General features: G+C 33.2%; 1 protein-coding gene across 5 annotated transcripts; it reads right to left on the bottom strand.

Moving 5' to 3' along the window:
- Positions 1 to 4,692: 4,692 nt before the first annotated feature.
- LOC126692671 (serine/threonine-protein kinase ATG1c) lies at positions 4,693 to 15,582 on the bottom strand. 5 transcript variants are annotated; one of them, XM_050388366.1, is made up of 14 exons: positions 15,078 to 15,582; positions 14,119 to 14,236; positions 13,962 to 14,020; positions 13,508 to 13,572; positions 12,175 to 12,268; positions 12,015 to 12,095; positions 11,737 to 11,845; positions 10,885 to 10,957; positions 10,410 to 10,792; positions 9,925 to 10,295; positions 7,724 to 8,018; positions 6,561 to 6,631; positions 5,703 to 5,784; positions 5,006 to 5,134 (listed from the first exon to the last, which is right to left on the bottom strand). In XM_050388366.1, exons 1-14 carry the CDS (start codon positions 15,318 to 15,320, stop codon positions 5,130 to 5,132), a joined length of 2,049 nt encoding a protein of 682 aa, XP_050244323.1. In that variant the 5' UTR covers positions 15,321 to 15,582; the 3' UTR covers positions 5,006 to 5,129. The 5 variants fall into 5 exon arrangements, with proteins under 5 accessions (XP_050244321.1, XP_050244322.1, XP_050244325.1 ...); XM_050388364.1 differs by lacking the exon at positions 5,703 to 5,784 and having other exon boundaries at positions 4,693 to 5,134; positions 15,078 to 15,558; XM_050388365.1 differs by lacking the exon at positions 5,703 to 5,784 and having other exon boundaries at positions 4,693 to 5,134; positions 10,410 to 10,789; positions 15,078 to 15,557.
- Between the last annotated feature and the right edge of the window lie 19 nt (positions 15,583 to 15,601).

Raw genomic sequence — 15,601 nt, 5'->3', positions numbered from 1 at the left:
ATCCCCTAGATTTGTTATTGCCCAAGTTGAGATGTCACGTATAATCAGAGTCATAGATGTTGTTGTTTTGCTCATCTTGTGTTAGTAGATGCCAAGTCCTCTTTTTTGATTTGTGTTTTGAGGATACAAAGAAATGGAAATTGCGTAAGAGACGAATTAATAATTGAATAAATGGTAAGAACTTCCCTTAAAGTTTTAGGAAATGACATTGTACCACCAAAACTTAAAAGAAATGACACTTTCCTCTCTTAAGGTTTAGAATAAATTAACATACTAGTCATTCCTTTAATAGAAGTAATATAATATTTCAAATCTTTTGAAAAGATTCCATTAATCATACCTTAATAATGGTTAGTGAGTGCTTTTTAGATTACACATTACTGCTTTTTGTCACCAAACTTCCAAAAACAAAAATACTTCCAACAACTCTAAGTAGATCCAAAAATCCAGCTATCTCGGTAATTCTCTTTTTCCCTTTACAAATCTTACAGTACCACACACACTTCACAAGAATCACTACTCAAAATTTGAAATATTCCACATCAATTTTTTTTTTAAAATTATGTTATTGTTATTAACAAAATGACTAATGCGTTGATTTTCTTCAAAACCCAAGGAAAAAAAGTGTCAATTCTTAAATTTTAGGGTGGAATGTCATTTTCCTAAATCTCAATGAAGGTTTTTGTAATTTACCCTTAATTAGTAATATCACTATTTAAAAGAAAATATTGTAATTAAATATGAATTATATGATGCTAATTTTTACGGAAACAACAAAGTTTTACCATGTTTGTTTTACTGTATAAAGAGATGCATTGAGTTTTGAACATTGAAATAACAAAGTAATTCAATAAAAATAATTGTTTTGTTATTCTTAATGATGAATTTATATTCTATATTCGTTATTATAAATTATAACAAAGTAATTCAATAAAAATATTTTTTTTTTTTGGTTATTCTCGACGATGAATTTATATTCTATAATCTATATTCGTTAATTTGGAGCATCAATTTTCCTCTTATGTGAATATATGCGCTGTTTTATTTTGCACCAAATATTATGGTATCAAACCTTTTTATTTTTGCTTCTAGGTCATGATTCGGTGTCTTATTTTTTAAGGAGTATGGGCCAACCAAGTTCCCTTCAAATATTTCCTCAAAAAAAAAAAAAAAGCCCCCTTCCATGGGCGGCTCTAGGAACAGTTCAGAGGGTTCATTCAAATGAACCCCCTGAGTTGGCCCAAAAAAAGAAAAAATTTATATATAATTTTTTAATTTATTTTTTAACCCTCTTAAAATAAAATTTTGAACCCCTAGACCTAAATATTTTTAAAGCCTAGTTGAAATGAACTTGATTATGATTATTTTGTTCTTTAAAAAAAAAAAAAAAAAACTCAATATCAAACCAATTTTTCCTAAAATATGGGAGAAACAATAAGCCTAACAACAAAAGTATAAATTTATTCTTTTTAATTTTTTTTTAAATCAGTTAGATCTTAAAAATTTGAAATAAACTAATACATAAATTTTTATTGTATTTAGATCTCGCTTGGAGTTTACTTAACAACAATAATTCATATGTTTATAGTATTTAAAAACAATAAATTATTTTCAAGATTTAATCTTAGCAACAATAATTAGTATCTTTATTATATTAATAAAATATTATAAAAAATCGTATTAATAAATAATATACATTAAACTTATAGTTTATCTTATATGAAAAACGCTATGTTCATAATACTTTCACAACAAATTTTAAATAACAGATGTTACTAGTTGTTACTGATAGAAAAAAAGTAATTTCAGTAGTGAGTTTAAATTAAAACTAATAACAAATTATCAACTAAAATTGTTAGAAAAGTGTTATGAAAATTTTGTAAATATAACACTTTATAATAAAGAAATCACATAGATTGCAAAATTCATTTTTTACCCAAAATGCATCTTCTTATTGACCCCTCTAAAAATATATCTTGGAGCCGCTACTGCTCCCTTCAAAGAGCTTTATAATGGCCTTCATCTAAGTGTAGCAATTCATATTAGGGGTTGCGTTTACGCAGCGTTGAGGTAGGGTTCTCTGACTACATAGATTGGCCCCCAAAAAAAAAAAAACATAATCGTAATAGCATATTCGAAAAGTTGGACATAATTAATTAATTAATTATTATATGATGATAGTGTATATGAGAAAATATGAAAAATAAAATAAATAGTACATAAAGAAAGAGAAGGGAAAGAGTGAGAAATTAATGTCACTTATCCTTAGAAGCCTATATCTACAGTAAAAAGCTATTGATGGCTATATCTCACTATGAAGCTCTATATTTTACCGAAAATTATTGAGTACTTCCGAAACATCATAAATGCATACTCTCTTTTCTTACATAATTGTGGGTCTCACTAATTAAATTCATGGTGGGACCCATAATTCATGTGAGATGAAAAGGTACGCATTTATGATACTCTGTGAGTACTCAATAATTTTCCATATTTTACAATGAAGCCATCAAAGAGTATTCATATTTTACAATGAAGCCATTAAAGAGTATTTATAGTAGGCTAAATGTTGTATTCCACTGTGGCACTGTATCCATGATGAGATCTACCAAATTAAGTTGACGGCTTACCTCATTTAAACTTCCTCTAAGGTAGTTTGGGGTGATAACAATAACATGTTGAGGATTACGGTGATTGAGTTTAGGCAAGGGGTTGGTGGCAATGTTTGGTTGGTTGGGTGGAGGTGTTTTTTAAGGCTAGACAACAATATGTGGGATGGATGGGTCCCTGGTGATATAGTCACACTTTTAGGTCATATTTCACCGAAGTAGGGTTGGGTTTGGAATCATTTAAGCTCAAGTAGATTGAGGAAAACTTTAGCTTGTATTTTCTAGAACACTTGCTTAACGTCATATAGAGTTTGTGAAGACTTTTCAAGAGTATGGAGTAGGGAATTTGGTAAGGTATAGGTTTGTCAATATTAGACACCTTGAGGGGCCTTGGTATTCAAACTTGCCGTGGAAAATTTCCTATTCTTAGGACAAAAATTCTAGAGACACTTTATTACAACTTGTACACATGTCAAGTCGTGATTGGATTACTTTTTACCAAGTACTAATGACGATCCTATATGTAAATGATGTAATTTAATTACAGGTTGACAAATGTATAAGTTGTGATAAAGTGTGTGACAAAGCGTGTGTCCTTAAAAAAAATTGTTCTTAAGGGCTTCTTCATTTTTCAAAGTGATGATGGCAATAACATTATTAACATCATCAATCTGTGTACCAGCATGATTAAATGCTCTAAAATAGGGGCAATACCCAGCTAATAAGTGTTTATGGTATACAATAAGTAAATTCTCATAATCATCAAAACTTGTTCCTCCTTAGGGACACAAGCAAGCATTAAGGAAGCTGGAAAAGATTATGCAGATCTAAGGCGTCATCAAATCTTTGGGCTTCCTCACTAGTTTCTCCATCCATCCTAGCTATTCTAAGAATTTCTTCTGCAGGGAGTTCGGCTCTGTGCTTCTGCAGCATAAAGTTAATCACTCCAGATTGGGCTAATCTGGGCATTGCCTGTTTGAGGCCCGGTCTGTTTGGTTTGGGACAATTAGCTGTACGGGAAGCATTTGGTTGTTTGTATTTTTACACGCAACAACACAGTGATACAATACATGTCAGGGCATTGACACTATTCCGAAGCAGTTAGATTACTTTGAGTGTATAAAAATAAAAAAATCATTTAGAATCTTAGATAAGTTATAAGTATGTTATTTGTTACAAACTTAGTTGTAAATTTGTAATCAATGGTTATAACTCTCACTAAACAAAATTAACATTACATATTTTAAAATTTTAACTATTGGACTACTTATTATTTATATTCTTAATACACTTTATTTTCATCAAAAAAATTAAAACATGCTTTATATTCTTAACATGCATTTCAAATTTTGTGCCAATTAGTTGTTATTTATTATTCGATCTATTAACTTACTTTTTATGCATAATTTTATACTACAAAAGCTTAAAATTTAAATGTTAGATGATGATAGCTATTAACTTTTGATTTTATAGAAATTTCGCAAGCATGAAAAAGATAAGAAGAAAATATAATCTAACGGTGGATTTCTCAAAATTCACTTAGAATAAAAATCAATAATTTGTGACTAAAAATCAATAATTTATCACTTAGAATCTAACTGGATTTCTCAAAATTCTCTTTTTTCAATAAAAACATATTGAGTAGAGTTGTAGCCATTGACCACAACTACATTTGTGACTAAAAATCAATAATTTATTACTTAGAATTTATTGTAAAAATGTTGTGAAAGAGAGAGAGAGAGAAATATTACATTCATAACACTTTCACAATAAATCCTAAGTAATAATTTGTTATTGATTCTAATAAAGGCCACCTTTAAAATTATATTTTTGCCCATCATTAACAGTAACAAACTTTAGGCAAAGCTAATAAACTTAAAAATACAAGTCAGAATATCTCCTTTCAAAACACAGCCCATATCCTTTCTCAAAAAAAAAAAAAAAACAGCCCATAATATTGCACTAACGAAATTTCAAACTCATATACATTTTCCAGTTCAACCGATCAGAAGTTACGACTTACGAGCAACGACTGGATCAACTGTAAGATGGTGGGCTCTAAATATGATAACTACTGCACCGATAATCTGAACAGAGAGTGCATTGAATGTAGAACGAATGCACATTTCACCATTCTTTGAATCACAAAAATGTAATATTACAACAGCCTATCCCAGTACAAGTCAACTATTTCAACATCCCAACTCCCCCAGACACTCAAAGAATTACTGTACAAACAAATAATTTTACAGAGTAAAACGAAACGAGTAATCAAGAAATGGTACCTAAACGTCACTTGTTTCTAAGGGGGTGTTCAGAAGAGCCATCCGCTGGGACCTAGAATAACCTTGCCTGTTATTAATGACATCAATGTAAGTTCTAAGCCTATACCGGTCTGAGTTTGTGAGAGAGAATGGCGGATTGAGAATGAGGGATGGTGCTTCCACTAGAAGGAAAACTAACAAACGCACAGCTTTTGAATACAATTCTGTTGCTTTTTCCATATCACCCATGAGCTCCTCAACCTACCAAACATACGAGACAACAATCCTCAGTGAGTGGCTAAAGAAAACATTTTCTATCACTCACTTTCTTTTATTTTTATTTTTTTAAGAGTCAATCTATCACTCAATAATAGTGAAAATTTTGGATGGTAACATGTTATGAACTTAAAATGTTTTCTAAAGACTATATTTAATATTCCTATCATCTGCTATTCATAGTACACAGACAGATCTCAGCTTCATGTTTACCCTTTAAGTTAGATTTGAGATCATTGTTTCATTACCTTGATTATTTACGTAAGACAATAATTCTAAGGGTGAGGGCCAAAAGCCTTCCAACGGAGCCATACAGGGGTGAAACCCCCCTCCCTCCCAACTATTGAATTATCAAAAGAGAATAAAGGTGAGTAATGAGGTCTAGCTTAGCTAACACCTCCTTCCCTTGCATGTGCTAAGAGGAGGGTGAGCTCAAGAGTCGAGCACCAAATCCCATTGGGCGTGTGTGTGTAATTACCTATCAAACAAATATATATATATATATATATATATATATTATATTTATTTATATATAAGGGACTCGAAGCAATACCATGTAAAAGTGAATGCATTCCATTTTGTATTTCTACCCCTGCTTTTCTCCACAGCATCATTGATGTAGGACAAAACCAAAACTTGATGCAACACCAAATTTGAAGAAAAATAATATTAAAATAACCTAGGAATCAACACCTAGGATTGGTTGGAATCAATACAAAGCCATTGGAAAAAGTTTCAACTCAATTGACTTCCAAAATTAAATAAGACTAAAATAAAAATATAATTTTCTTAGAGCTTCCACATCAATTATACAAGGCAATGTTATATTTGATGGAGCATGACTATGAATGAGACAAGCTTGAATGGACACACAACTAGGACATGTCAACAGATAATTGGTCTAACATTGCAAACAAGATACAGAATTTCCTATTAATATTTTTTTAAGGTCTTAAACAATAGACGATGGAGCTTAAGATGATTGACTTGAGGTCCTTGTTTGAATAGATGAATATAACCCAGGACATTTGAGCTCCACTCTTTTAAAATTCTTGCACACTTGTAAATTGAAACCTTACTGCATTTCCAGTACGCTTCTTTTGTAGTGGAGTCATTTTCTTTTTAATAAAGTTTCTTATTACCTTTTTTTTTTTTTTTTTTTTTTTTTTTGGCGCTACTCACTTCAGACGCATAGCTATTGTAGGGGCTGTAGATTGTCTAAACAGAATAAACTGCTGAACCCTACCCAGTAATTTGACCTAAGAGTTCTACAAGCATGAATACAATGCATAAACATAAGAACTTGCCTTGCCAACTAGTTAGCGAGTGTTAACTAGAACTAAATGCAGGAAAAAGAAAAGTAAAAACTCTTTTTTTTTTCCTAAGCAAGAGAGAGAGAGAGTATACTCACGCCTCCACGCCTCCCAAAAGCAAGGGCAGCTTGGAATATTGTCTCCATTGCATCTGGCATCTCTGTATTGCCTGAATCATGACATGTAGAAACATTACAGAGTTTAAAATGAAACCACAAAAGCTTCCTTCTTTACGTTTTTTTTTTTTGATAAGTAAAAGGCTTCCTTCTTTACATATTTGTAACATAGACAAAATAGATGAATAGAAGCACCCAGAATCCCTGAGATGGAAATGATATATGACAGAGAAAGCTCCCCATACCATAAATGTGCACCAATATTGATATTAAGGCCTAAACGAAAAGCACCATTTGAGGCATGCTGCACTTACAACCACTAGCTCATAGGACCCCAGTCCCAATAAGTTGTAGGTACATTAAACAATAAAAGCCATTAACATGGCATACACACATATATTTTTTGATAAGTAAAAAGAAAGGGGTGCAACATGAGGACTTCCTAGGAGGTCACCCATCCTAGTACTAAGTGTGGAGTTTTGACATAATATAATGTGTGTATGTACATATGACAGTTTTAGTCTTCACAACACCCAGATAACAATTTGAAATTCAAAAAGTCATCAAATAAAATGGTAAAGAACTATTATAGAAATTTAGGCATCAATGAAATGGATTTGATAAAAGGATAAGAGCAAAAGTTAAAAACATATTATCTTACAGGCTACAAACACTTGATACACTGATGCTGAATTGCTGATGATATATGGAGACAGAAAAACTTTATGCATCATAAGATCACTTACATCAGTGGGAATATAATAGAAAAATGCGTAAATTTTACAGAGTTTTTCCTAAAAATGACTCACATCAATCAGTGTATAATTGTGTAGATTTACAAGTTTGCTACAGTAACCATGTAAATTTACACTGATACTATTCATTTTTTATTTTTCGTTCTTTACGTATCCAAACCATGAAGGAAGAGGATGGATAGTGGTTGTTATGTGTGTGAAGAAAGAGAAAAAAATCAAGAAAATTTGATATTTTAATGAAATGTAATGTAAAATAGATAATCTAATGTGGAGTGTTTTGAAAAGTGAATAAGTAAAATAGAAAAAGTAAGTTCTTATGCTAAAATAGACAGTAAATTTTGCACGAGTTGATGTGAATGCTCTAAGATAAGTCCAAAGATCAAGTCATACCAGGCTCAATGACCTTAGCAAGTTCTTCAGCATGTTCAACTTCCAGGAGAAATTCTCTCTCAATCTGAGAGGCAATATCCTCTGGCAATTGATTGCTGCCAACTGAAAGACGTTCTTCTGCTTCAGGACTATCATACTTCTTGCTGGTGCTCCTTTTAAATCGTGTACTCTCTTGGCTTGGACTTCCTTCCATAGCTGAGGCAGCTTGTGTATGGCATATATCCAACGCTTGCTTCCAAATTGCAAGAATTACAAGTCGTATTGAGAATGCTTCTAGTTGCCTGCCTGTCTCAATCTTTTTGAAAAACAAATATTGTTATAATTTGAAGACATAAACAAGTTCATTAAAGCCTGAGCAGGAGAAACCCCCCCAAAAAAAAGTGTTTTACTGTAAGGCATGTCAGAAGGAGTCACGCTAGCAGCATGAGGCACAAACAGAATGAGGGAACAAGATTAAGTTAGTCCCACCACCTAATAATACCCTCAAAACAATAGTCAAAGGATATATGATATTTATCAGGTTACAACCATGTATTGAGGGAACAAAAGAAAAAGTTTACCATGAATAAACCATCCAAGTATACTTAAGTATGATTGGCAGATCCAGGATTTGACTTCATGGGAGCAAAATTTATAACTAACATACATTTGTCTCCATACACCAATGGATACATGTAGATACACACATTATGCACACGCACAATGCAAATGCATTACATATATAATACTTAATATCAATCTGGACAATAAAATACAATTTAAATGGGTAATAAGCAGTATATTTACAATTTTGTGCATGATGTGGAACATTTGAAGGGAGCGTAATAATCGAATATTTGAAGACTTGGGGAGTTCAGGGGTCCAGCTCATAGCCTTGTTTGTAGGAACTTTGTTTTATTGGTCTTATGCTTGGGGACTCACTTCAAGTGATTCCATTCCAATGTTTATAGATTCTCTTTTTTCTTGTACATAAATTTTTGTTGTTTGTAATTCTTTTGGCAACTTCATGCCTCATTTTGCATGAAGTAGTCTTTCTTTTTTTTTCAATAAAATTTTTCTTACTTATAAAAAAACACAGTATGTTTACTCATAAAAGATGGCATATCCATGATATAGTGTTTATTTAGGGTTTTTTTAAAAATATGTATGAATAAGTTGTGCTGTGATTTTTTTTTAGTCAAAATTCCACATAAAATTCTCATGCGATGATTTTTATTAATTAAATAACCTCAAGTACAGCTTATGTTTGGTTTTTGTTAAACTTGTAAAATGATTAAATTATAAAAAAAATTAAAAAATTAAAATCATATAGTAACCCTTTGTGCATCTAAAACCTTGGAGTTTAACTTGAAAACTGTATCAAATTATAGAGTTTATTTATACTTATTTCCAAATTTTATTACGTAAGACTCTCATTTCTAAGAAACATAATAAATTATTACATACAAAATTTGAGGTTTTAACACCTTTTAAAGGTAACTAAATTTTTTCTCTTCAATTGAATTGTTGCTTTCTTTATTTTCCTTTTTAATATATATATATATATATATATGTATTTTTTTTTTTTTATAACTTTTAAACCTCAAAAGGCATTAATAAAATAGGAAAGATTTCCTTTCTACTATTTTCAATGAAGCTATACACACACACACACACACACACACAAATATAGAAAAATAAAAAACATTAATTAATGTATAAGGGGATTTTTGGCGGGCAGGGGGTGGGGGGGATGGTGGGGCACTCCACCTCTATGAAAGTATGTGGTTTGTTAAAATCACATAATACAGATGAATTTGCATCTGAGAATTAAGACCCACTGTCATACAAGCTATATCCCACCTCTGTGTCAGCTGGTCAACACCTGTCCTAGAAACACTAAATGAATTAAGCGTATAGCTGACATTGAGAGAAATCAAGTTCTATCAAAGGAATAGATTGAAACCACTAAAATAGTCTTAGTAAATGGGCCAGACATAGGCCCATGCCACCAAGAGACCATATATCATGTGAGGTGCTACAGAGAGACCATGTATCATTAAATTCATTGGCCGTGTGGTGAGGGAGGACAGGGGACCATTTTATTATTTACTACTCTGATTTTCTCTAAAAAAAATGCTCTTTTTAACTTCCCTACAGGTTTGTGGAAGGAATACTAAAGAAACAAGATTAATTTCATAAATGGGAATGCTATGACTTACCTTTTCATTTTCTAATTCTGTAATGGCAGATGCGCACTGTTTTAATGATTTAATCCTCATCATGCAGTGAGTTGATGGCTGCTCTAAAGCATCTCCTATAGACATTGATCCTTGTGAAGTCCCTGGAGCAGAGCTTTGATTTTCCAAGTTTTCAATGCGATATGGGTTACTGGTAGCTGTGCCCATGATTGGCATTGGAGCACTTGATGTGTCAGTCATATTAACAAATGCTTGGGGAGGAGACCCTGACTTGTATGGAGAATGGCTTGGCTTGGAAGCACTTGCTGAGGAAGATGACACATCCATTGGAGGTCCAGACACGAGAACATAATCTTGATCAATTGACTCTAGCGACTCCATGACCGCAGAAACTATGAAAATAAGACGACAAAAAATGAAAATCCATGTCTTACTAACATATGCTGGATCCAGATAAATCATATGGTGACATGAAAGGAAAACAAAAACATGTTAGGATTTGGTACCTCTTGATCTATTGTTAAATGATCTCTGGTCCATAGGTTTTATAGGATCAATTAAATTTCTGATTGAGGGTGGTCTATGGCTGTCTAACTTAGGACTAGTACTTTCCAATTTATCTGTGGAACTACCATGTCTGGAAGTAAGAATAATGTTATTAGAAGTTGTTGATGCTGCTTCCCTTTTATCAACTTTTGTATCAAGAGAAAATCCATAAGTAGACTTCATAAAGGGCCTCCGTTTTACAAAGGAAGGGCTCCCCTCTGCACCACTAGAATCATCATCTAAAAAGAAAGGAAGACAATCATCTGGAGAACTTTCCTCCATATTCCTCACAGGATTACATTCAGGCGAACGAAATTCATCCAGTAGTATTGAAGACCTCCTACTTCAGCATGCAACAGGCAATTTTTATTATTTTCAAGACTGATAAATACAGTGAGACAAAACCACAAAACCAAAACACTTTGTATTGTTTACCTCAGTGATTCAGCAGGTTGCTTCTGAGAAAGAAATGGGTGATTAAAAAACTCTTCAAATGTTAGTCGTTCAACTGAAAATTACAATGATAAAAAACAGGATTAGAATTAAGAGTGGAATTTCATATTAGAATTCATAATCCATTGGAAGATAAGACCAAATTTCCTATGGCTCTCACATATCAGTGGCAAGATATTGCAAGATTCCTAGGGCTCTTATTTATTGTTCCTTAGCTCATTTGTCTCAAGCAATCCATGCTTTCTATGCATCAAAAACTTGTAGAATGAAGGATAGTTATGAATCTAAATGTCATAAAACCACCCAAATTAGCAGTCACATGCCTCAACAAGTCTGCATCAGCAGGAATGATGAATACATGCAATCCTCAATTATTGTCAATGCAATTAAGTTGAACTCAATTTAACGTCAAGGCAGATTTGTTGGCCCAAGCCAAACTACATTGATGTGAAGAAGGTCCTATATTTATTGGCAAACAATGCATATATAGTTGACATCAAGGTATAGCAATTATGGCACATAATTAAGTTCCGTAATGCCTGGTTCTTAATAAAACTAGGGCAATTATTATAACTTGATTGATACTTGAAAGAATTTGAAGGAAACCCTTAATTGAGTTAGTAATTCTATCACTCACACGTCTCTATGCCATTTGCTAATATACAAAAAATAAAATAAAAAATAAAAAAATAAAATTTTTGACAAGTAAATATAAAGTTGATGCATTTGACAACATACTAATTATTGAAAAGCATACAAACTTTAGCATCTGATATAGCCTGTTTGCTCTTGGGCCTACTTAGGTATCTCACACACACACATCATCTGAAATACCTGGATTACGTCGCAGCAATTTCTGGCACAAATCTTTGCAGTCCGAACTCAGATCTGTGATATCTAGAGGGAAATGCAATTCAGTTGATCTCATAATGTTCTGCAGCAACTGCACAGCACACAATATTGAAGTCTGTTGGATTAAGGAAACCCTAAAGGCATGAAGACTAGTTTAACCAAACACAAGGACTACTACTGAAACTAAAAGCAATAAGGTAAGAATACTGCGCACCATGTGAAACCTCTTTAAGTATGTAAAAAAGCAAAGCTAATCAAACCTGTATTTGATTGTTTCCAGTAAATGGAGTTTTTCCAGTAACAAGCTGAAATAAAATCGCACCAACGCTCCAGAGATCTGCCTGCGTATTCAGTTCAACGTTAATGAGAAGAAGTTGTGAAATCATGAGTAACTAAAAAAATGAAAAGAGCGAAAGTCACCTTTGCATCATACTTCTGAAGTTGCATTATCTCGGGTGCCATGTAAAGAGGTGAGCCACACAAGGTTTCTGCAAGGCCTCTAGGTTGCAGAGATCTACAAAAGGAAAACTGAAATGTCTGAACATTGAAAAGTTTAAGAGAGATGATATAGGGAAAACCCCGTCAATTGAGAGTCAGATGCAAGGTACATCCAAGTGATTTTTTTTTTTTTCTGTTTTCCCAAGAATTCCACATTATGAAGTGTTTGAATGCCGCAACCTCCCAATGTCATGTCTTGTCAACACATGTACTCCCAAGGTGAATCAAAGGGTATAGGAAACAAGCATGTGCTTAATCAGGGGAAAAAAAATTCCTTGGACCAAGTGACATTGCCTCTGCCCCAAAAGGGAATGGAGAGGTGAGGTCACAAGTTCAATCCAATGGTATTTATCTAAAAGGAAAAACGTTCCTGATGGTTAAAAAAAGATCTAATTAGTACATCAAATTTTAGGAGCATTCTCTGACCACCAGAAACTAGAGTGCCAACAAAAGCTCTAAGTCTAAGCAAGGAAGGCACCTAAAGCTAGGGGACATTAGGCACAATATTATGAACTTCAAGTGTTACTTTAAAAAACCTTGTGGTTTTTTTGGACATAATAAAGAGAATTTTAGGTATAAAGCATACTCTTATTGGCAAAAAAAAAAAAAAAAATCCGTGGAAAAAGAGAGAAGAAAAAAAACTTCGCTCAAAACTAGGTCTTATGAATTGACTTTGGTTCAAGGGAGGCTTCATGAGGTGCCATTGCATAGGGATGATCATGTTGAGTGGCTAATGGCTGCCAATAAAATCTTTAATTGTAGAAATACCTGGAATGCAATTTGCGACAAAAAGCCTTATGTCACCTGGTGGAGAATTGTGTGGTTTCCTAATGCTGTTCCTATCTAAATCCTAAGCATGCATTCATTTGTTGGCTTGCTTTTGAGGAATAAGCATACAAGAAAGAAAATACTTGCTAATTGGCGAATCAAGGGTCATTTGATGTGTGTTTACTGTAGAGGCGAGATTGAGTCTATTGAGCACCTTTATTTTGAGTGTTCCTTTTCTCATAGGAGCTGGCAAATGGTTCTAAAAAGTGCTTTTTCAATAGAAGACTTGGAAGAGTTTTCAGAAGTTGATTGAGAAGCTAGCCTGGGCTGCTGCATATATCATATTTGCATGGATCGCAATTCAAGGATTCATAATGGCAAAGTGCAGTACGATAGCATGACTGAATTTATCACTTCAAAAAGATAACAATGACAACAATAATACTGAAAGGCTACCTCCCAGGAAGGAAAATAGCGTTGATTTTACCTTGCAAATCCAAAATCTGCAATCTTCAAAGTTGAATTGTTGTTGTTTGTAGAAAGAAGGAGATTCTGTTCCACAAATGGTACACATTACAAATGGATTGAAATGCCAATAAAACTGTCTGCAATGACAATATTACTACATATCAAACAATTCTTTTATAAATTGAACATTATACTACCCTAATTAATTATTATACATATAAACTAGAGCACATGTAATCCATCCATTTGGCAATTTCCAAGCCTTCTACAATGCTGTTGAACAATATACTCAACTAAACTAAACCATTACGCACATACAAGTTTTGGTTGTTCATGGCTTTAAGAAGTATTTTTTTAAAAAGGGAAAAAAAATTGTTGGCATAAGCTTGCTTCCTGTCTAGAGAAATGAGAAATATATAGAGTTTCACATATTAATTAGAACTGGAACTTAAACAGGAAACAATCAACCAAACCTGTGGCTTTAAATCCCGATGTATAAGATTATTGTCACGAAGAATTTGTAGACCAGCAGCTGTAAAATACACAACGTTCCAATATCACTGAATTACCAACTCATTGAAGATTCAAAAGATAGAAATTAAGAAACAACCAGGAAAGCTCAAGAAGTACCCAGCTGCAGCATGAATTGCTTTGCAATGGCTTCTGGGACTCTTCCATTGCGTTGAAGGTATACGGAAAGATCACCCCCTCTGCAGTACTCCAATACAAGGTGTATTTTCCCAGGAACCTATATGAAGCAATATTAGACAAAAACTTTTTTTGAATGTTTTTGAACCTGTTATAGATAGTTGACATTACTAGCTGAACATAATACCTTCAAATTTTTGAAATTGCAGATGGATTCTAAATCAGGCCAAGTGATTTAAGACTGCAGTACTTTATAAAATCGACTCCATTAATGTAACTAAAGTGACCATTACTAAGCTCAAGCCCAATCAGGCTAATAAGACTTGAGCTTCACATGGCGATTGCAATTTTCTTAATAATCCATTGTTTTCCCAGCTCTTCTGTATTGGGACTTTTATATGTGTAGTTTAGTTGATGACAAAAACTAAGGAAACTGAACCCAGAAAATAAATAAATAATATCCATTTGTTTTGCTTTCCCACATACAAAATTATCAAGTCAAATAAACCTAAAGGCTGCATTACCCATGAATAGTCTTCCCAAGAATAAACATTGAAATTTTATTTTCATATTTTTTTGACTTTTTCCTCTAATTTCCTCAGCTTCTAAGCAAGTACACACAGCTATATCTCTGTCTAATTCATTCATTAGATTAACAACAACAAAAAAGAGAGAGAGAAAAGTATACTATGGCAAACAAACAAAAACCCTGTGGAAAATCTTTTCCCTTCAAAACTATTCCCAACACGTCAACTATACCCATAAAAAAAAAATCCTCACATAAATTCCCATCGAAACGAACAAAATTAAGCAAATAAAAAAGCGCTTTAAAGTTTATTGCTTCTTAACTAAACAACAGCAAACTTCAAAATTCTTTTTCCACTACTTTCCTCAATTTTCTCACCAACCAAACAGTATCCAACCAAAAAAAATCAACGAACCTCAATGATATCGTGCAAGCGAATAATATTAGAGTGGTTAATCCGCTTGAGGATGAAGATCTCCGACATGAGAGACTCTTGCAATTTCTTGTTGAGTCGACCCGTAGCGATTTCCTTGATCGCCACCTCGGTTCCATGAACTCGGTGCCTCGCGTGCCACACCACCGAGAACGACCCGGACCCGATTTGCCGACCCACCAAGTAGTCTCCGACCACTCTGCCCCTCCCTGTTCCCTGAGCCATTCTCGAAATTCCAAATACAAACCCTAGAATCCGAACCCGGAACCGAGCTCCGAATACAAAAAACAACGGATCTTCTAGTATTCGACCCGAATTGATGAATGATTAGAGAGAGAGAGAGAGAGACAGAGAGAGAAATAGATAAAAGAGAATAGAAGAAGAGAATGATTTGTATTTAATGCATGATTTTGATCATTAAAATATTATTATTGATTCAAAAAAAAATTTAATTATTTTTTTCTTATATTTTGAAATTAATTGAGAATAGTAATTGTTGATTAGAT

Source organism: Quercus robur, chromosome 7, assembly GCF_932294415.1.
Source record: "Quercus robur chromosome 7, dhQueRobu3.1, whole genome shotgun sequence".
Lineage (NCBI taxonomy): Eukaryota > Viridiplantae > Streptophyta > Magnoliopsida > Fagales > Fagaceae > Quercus > Quercus robur.
This window is presented reverse-complemented; position numbering and strand designations above follow the sequence as displayed.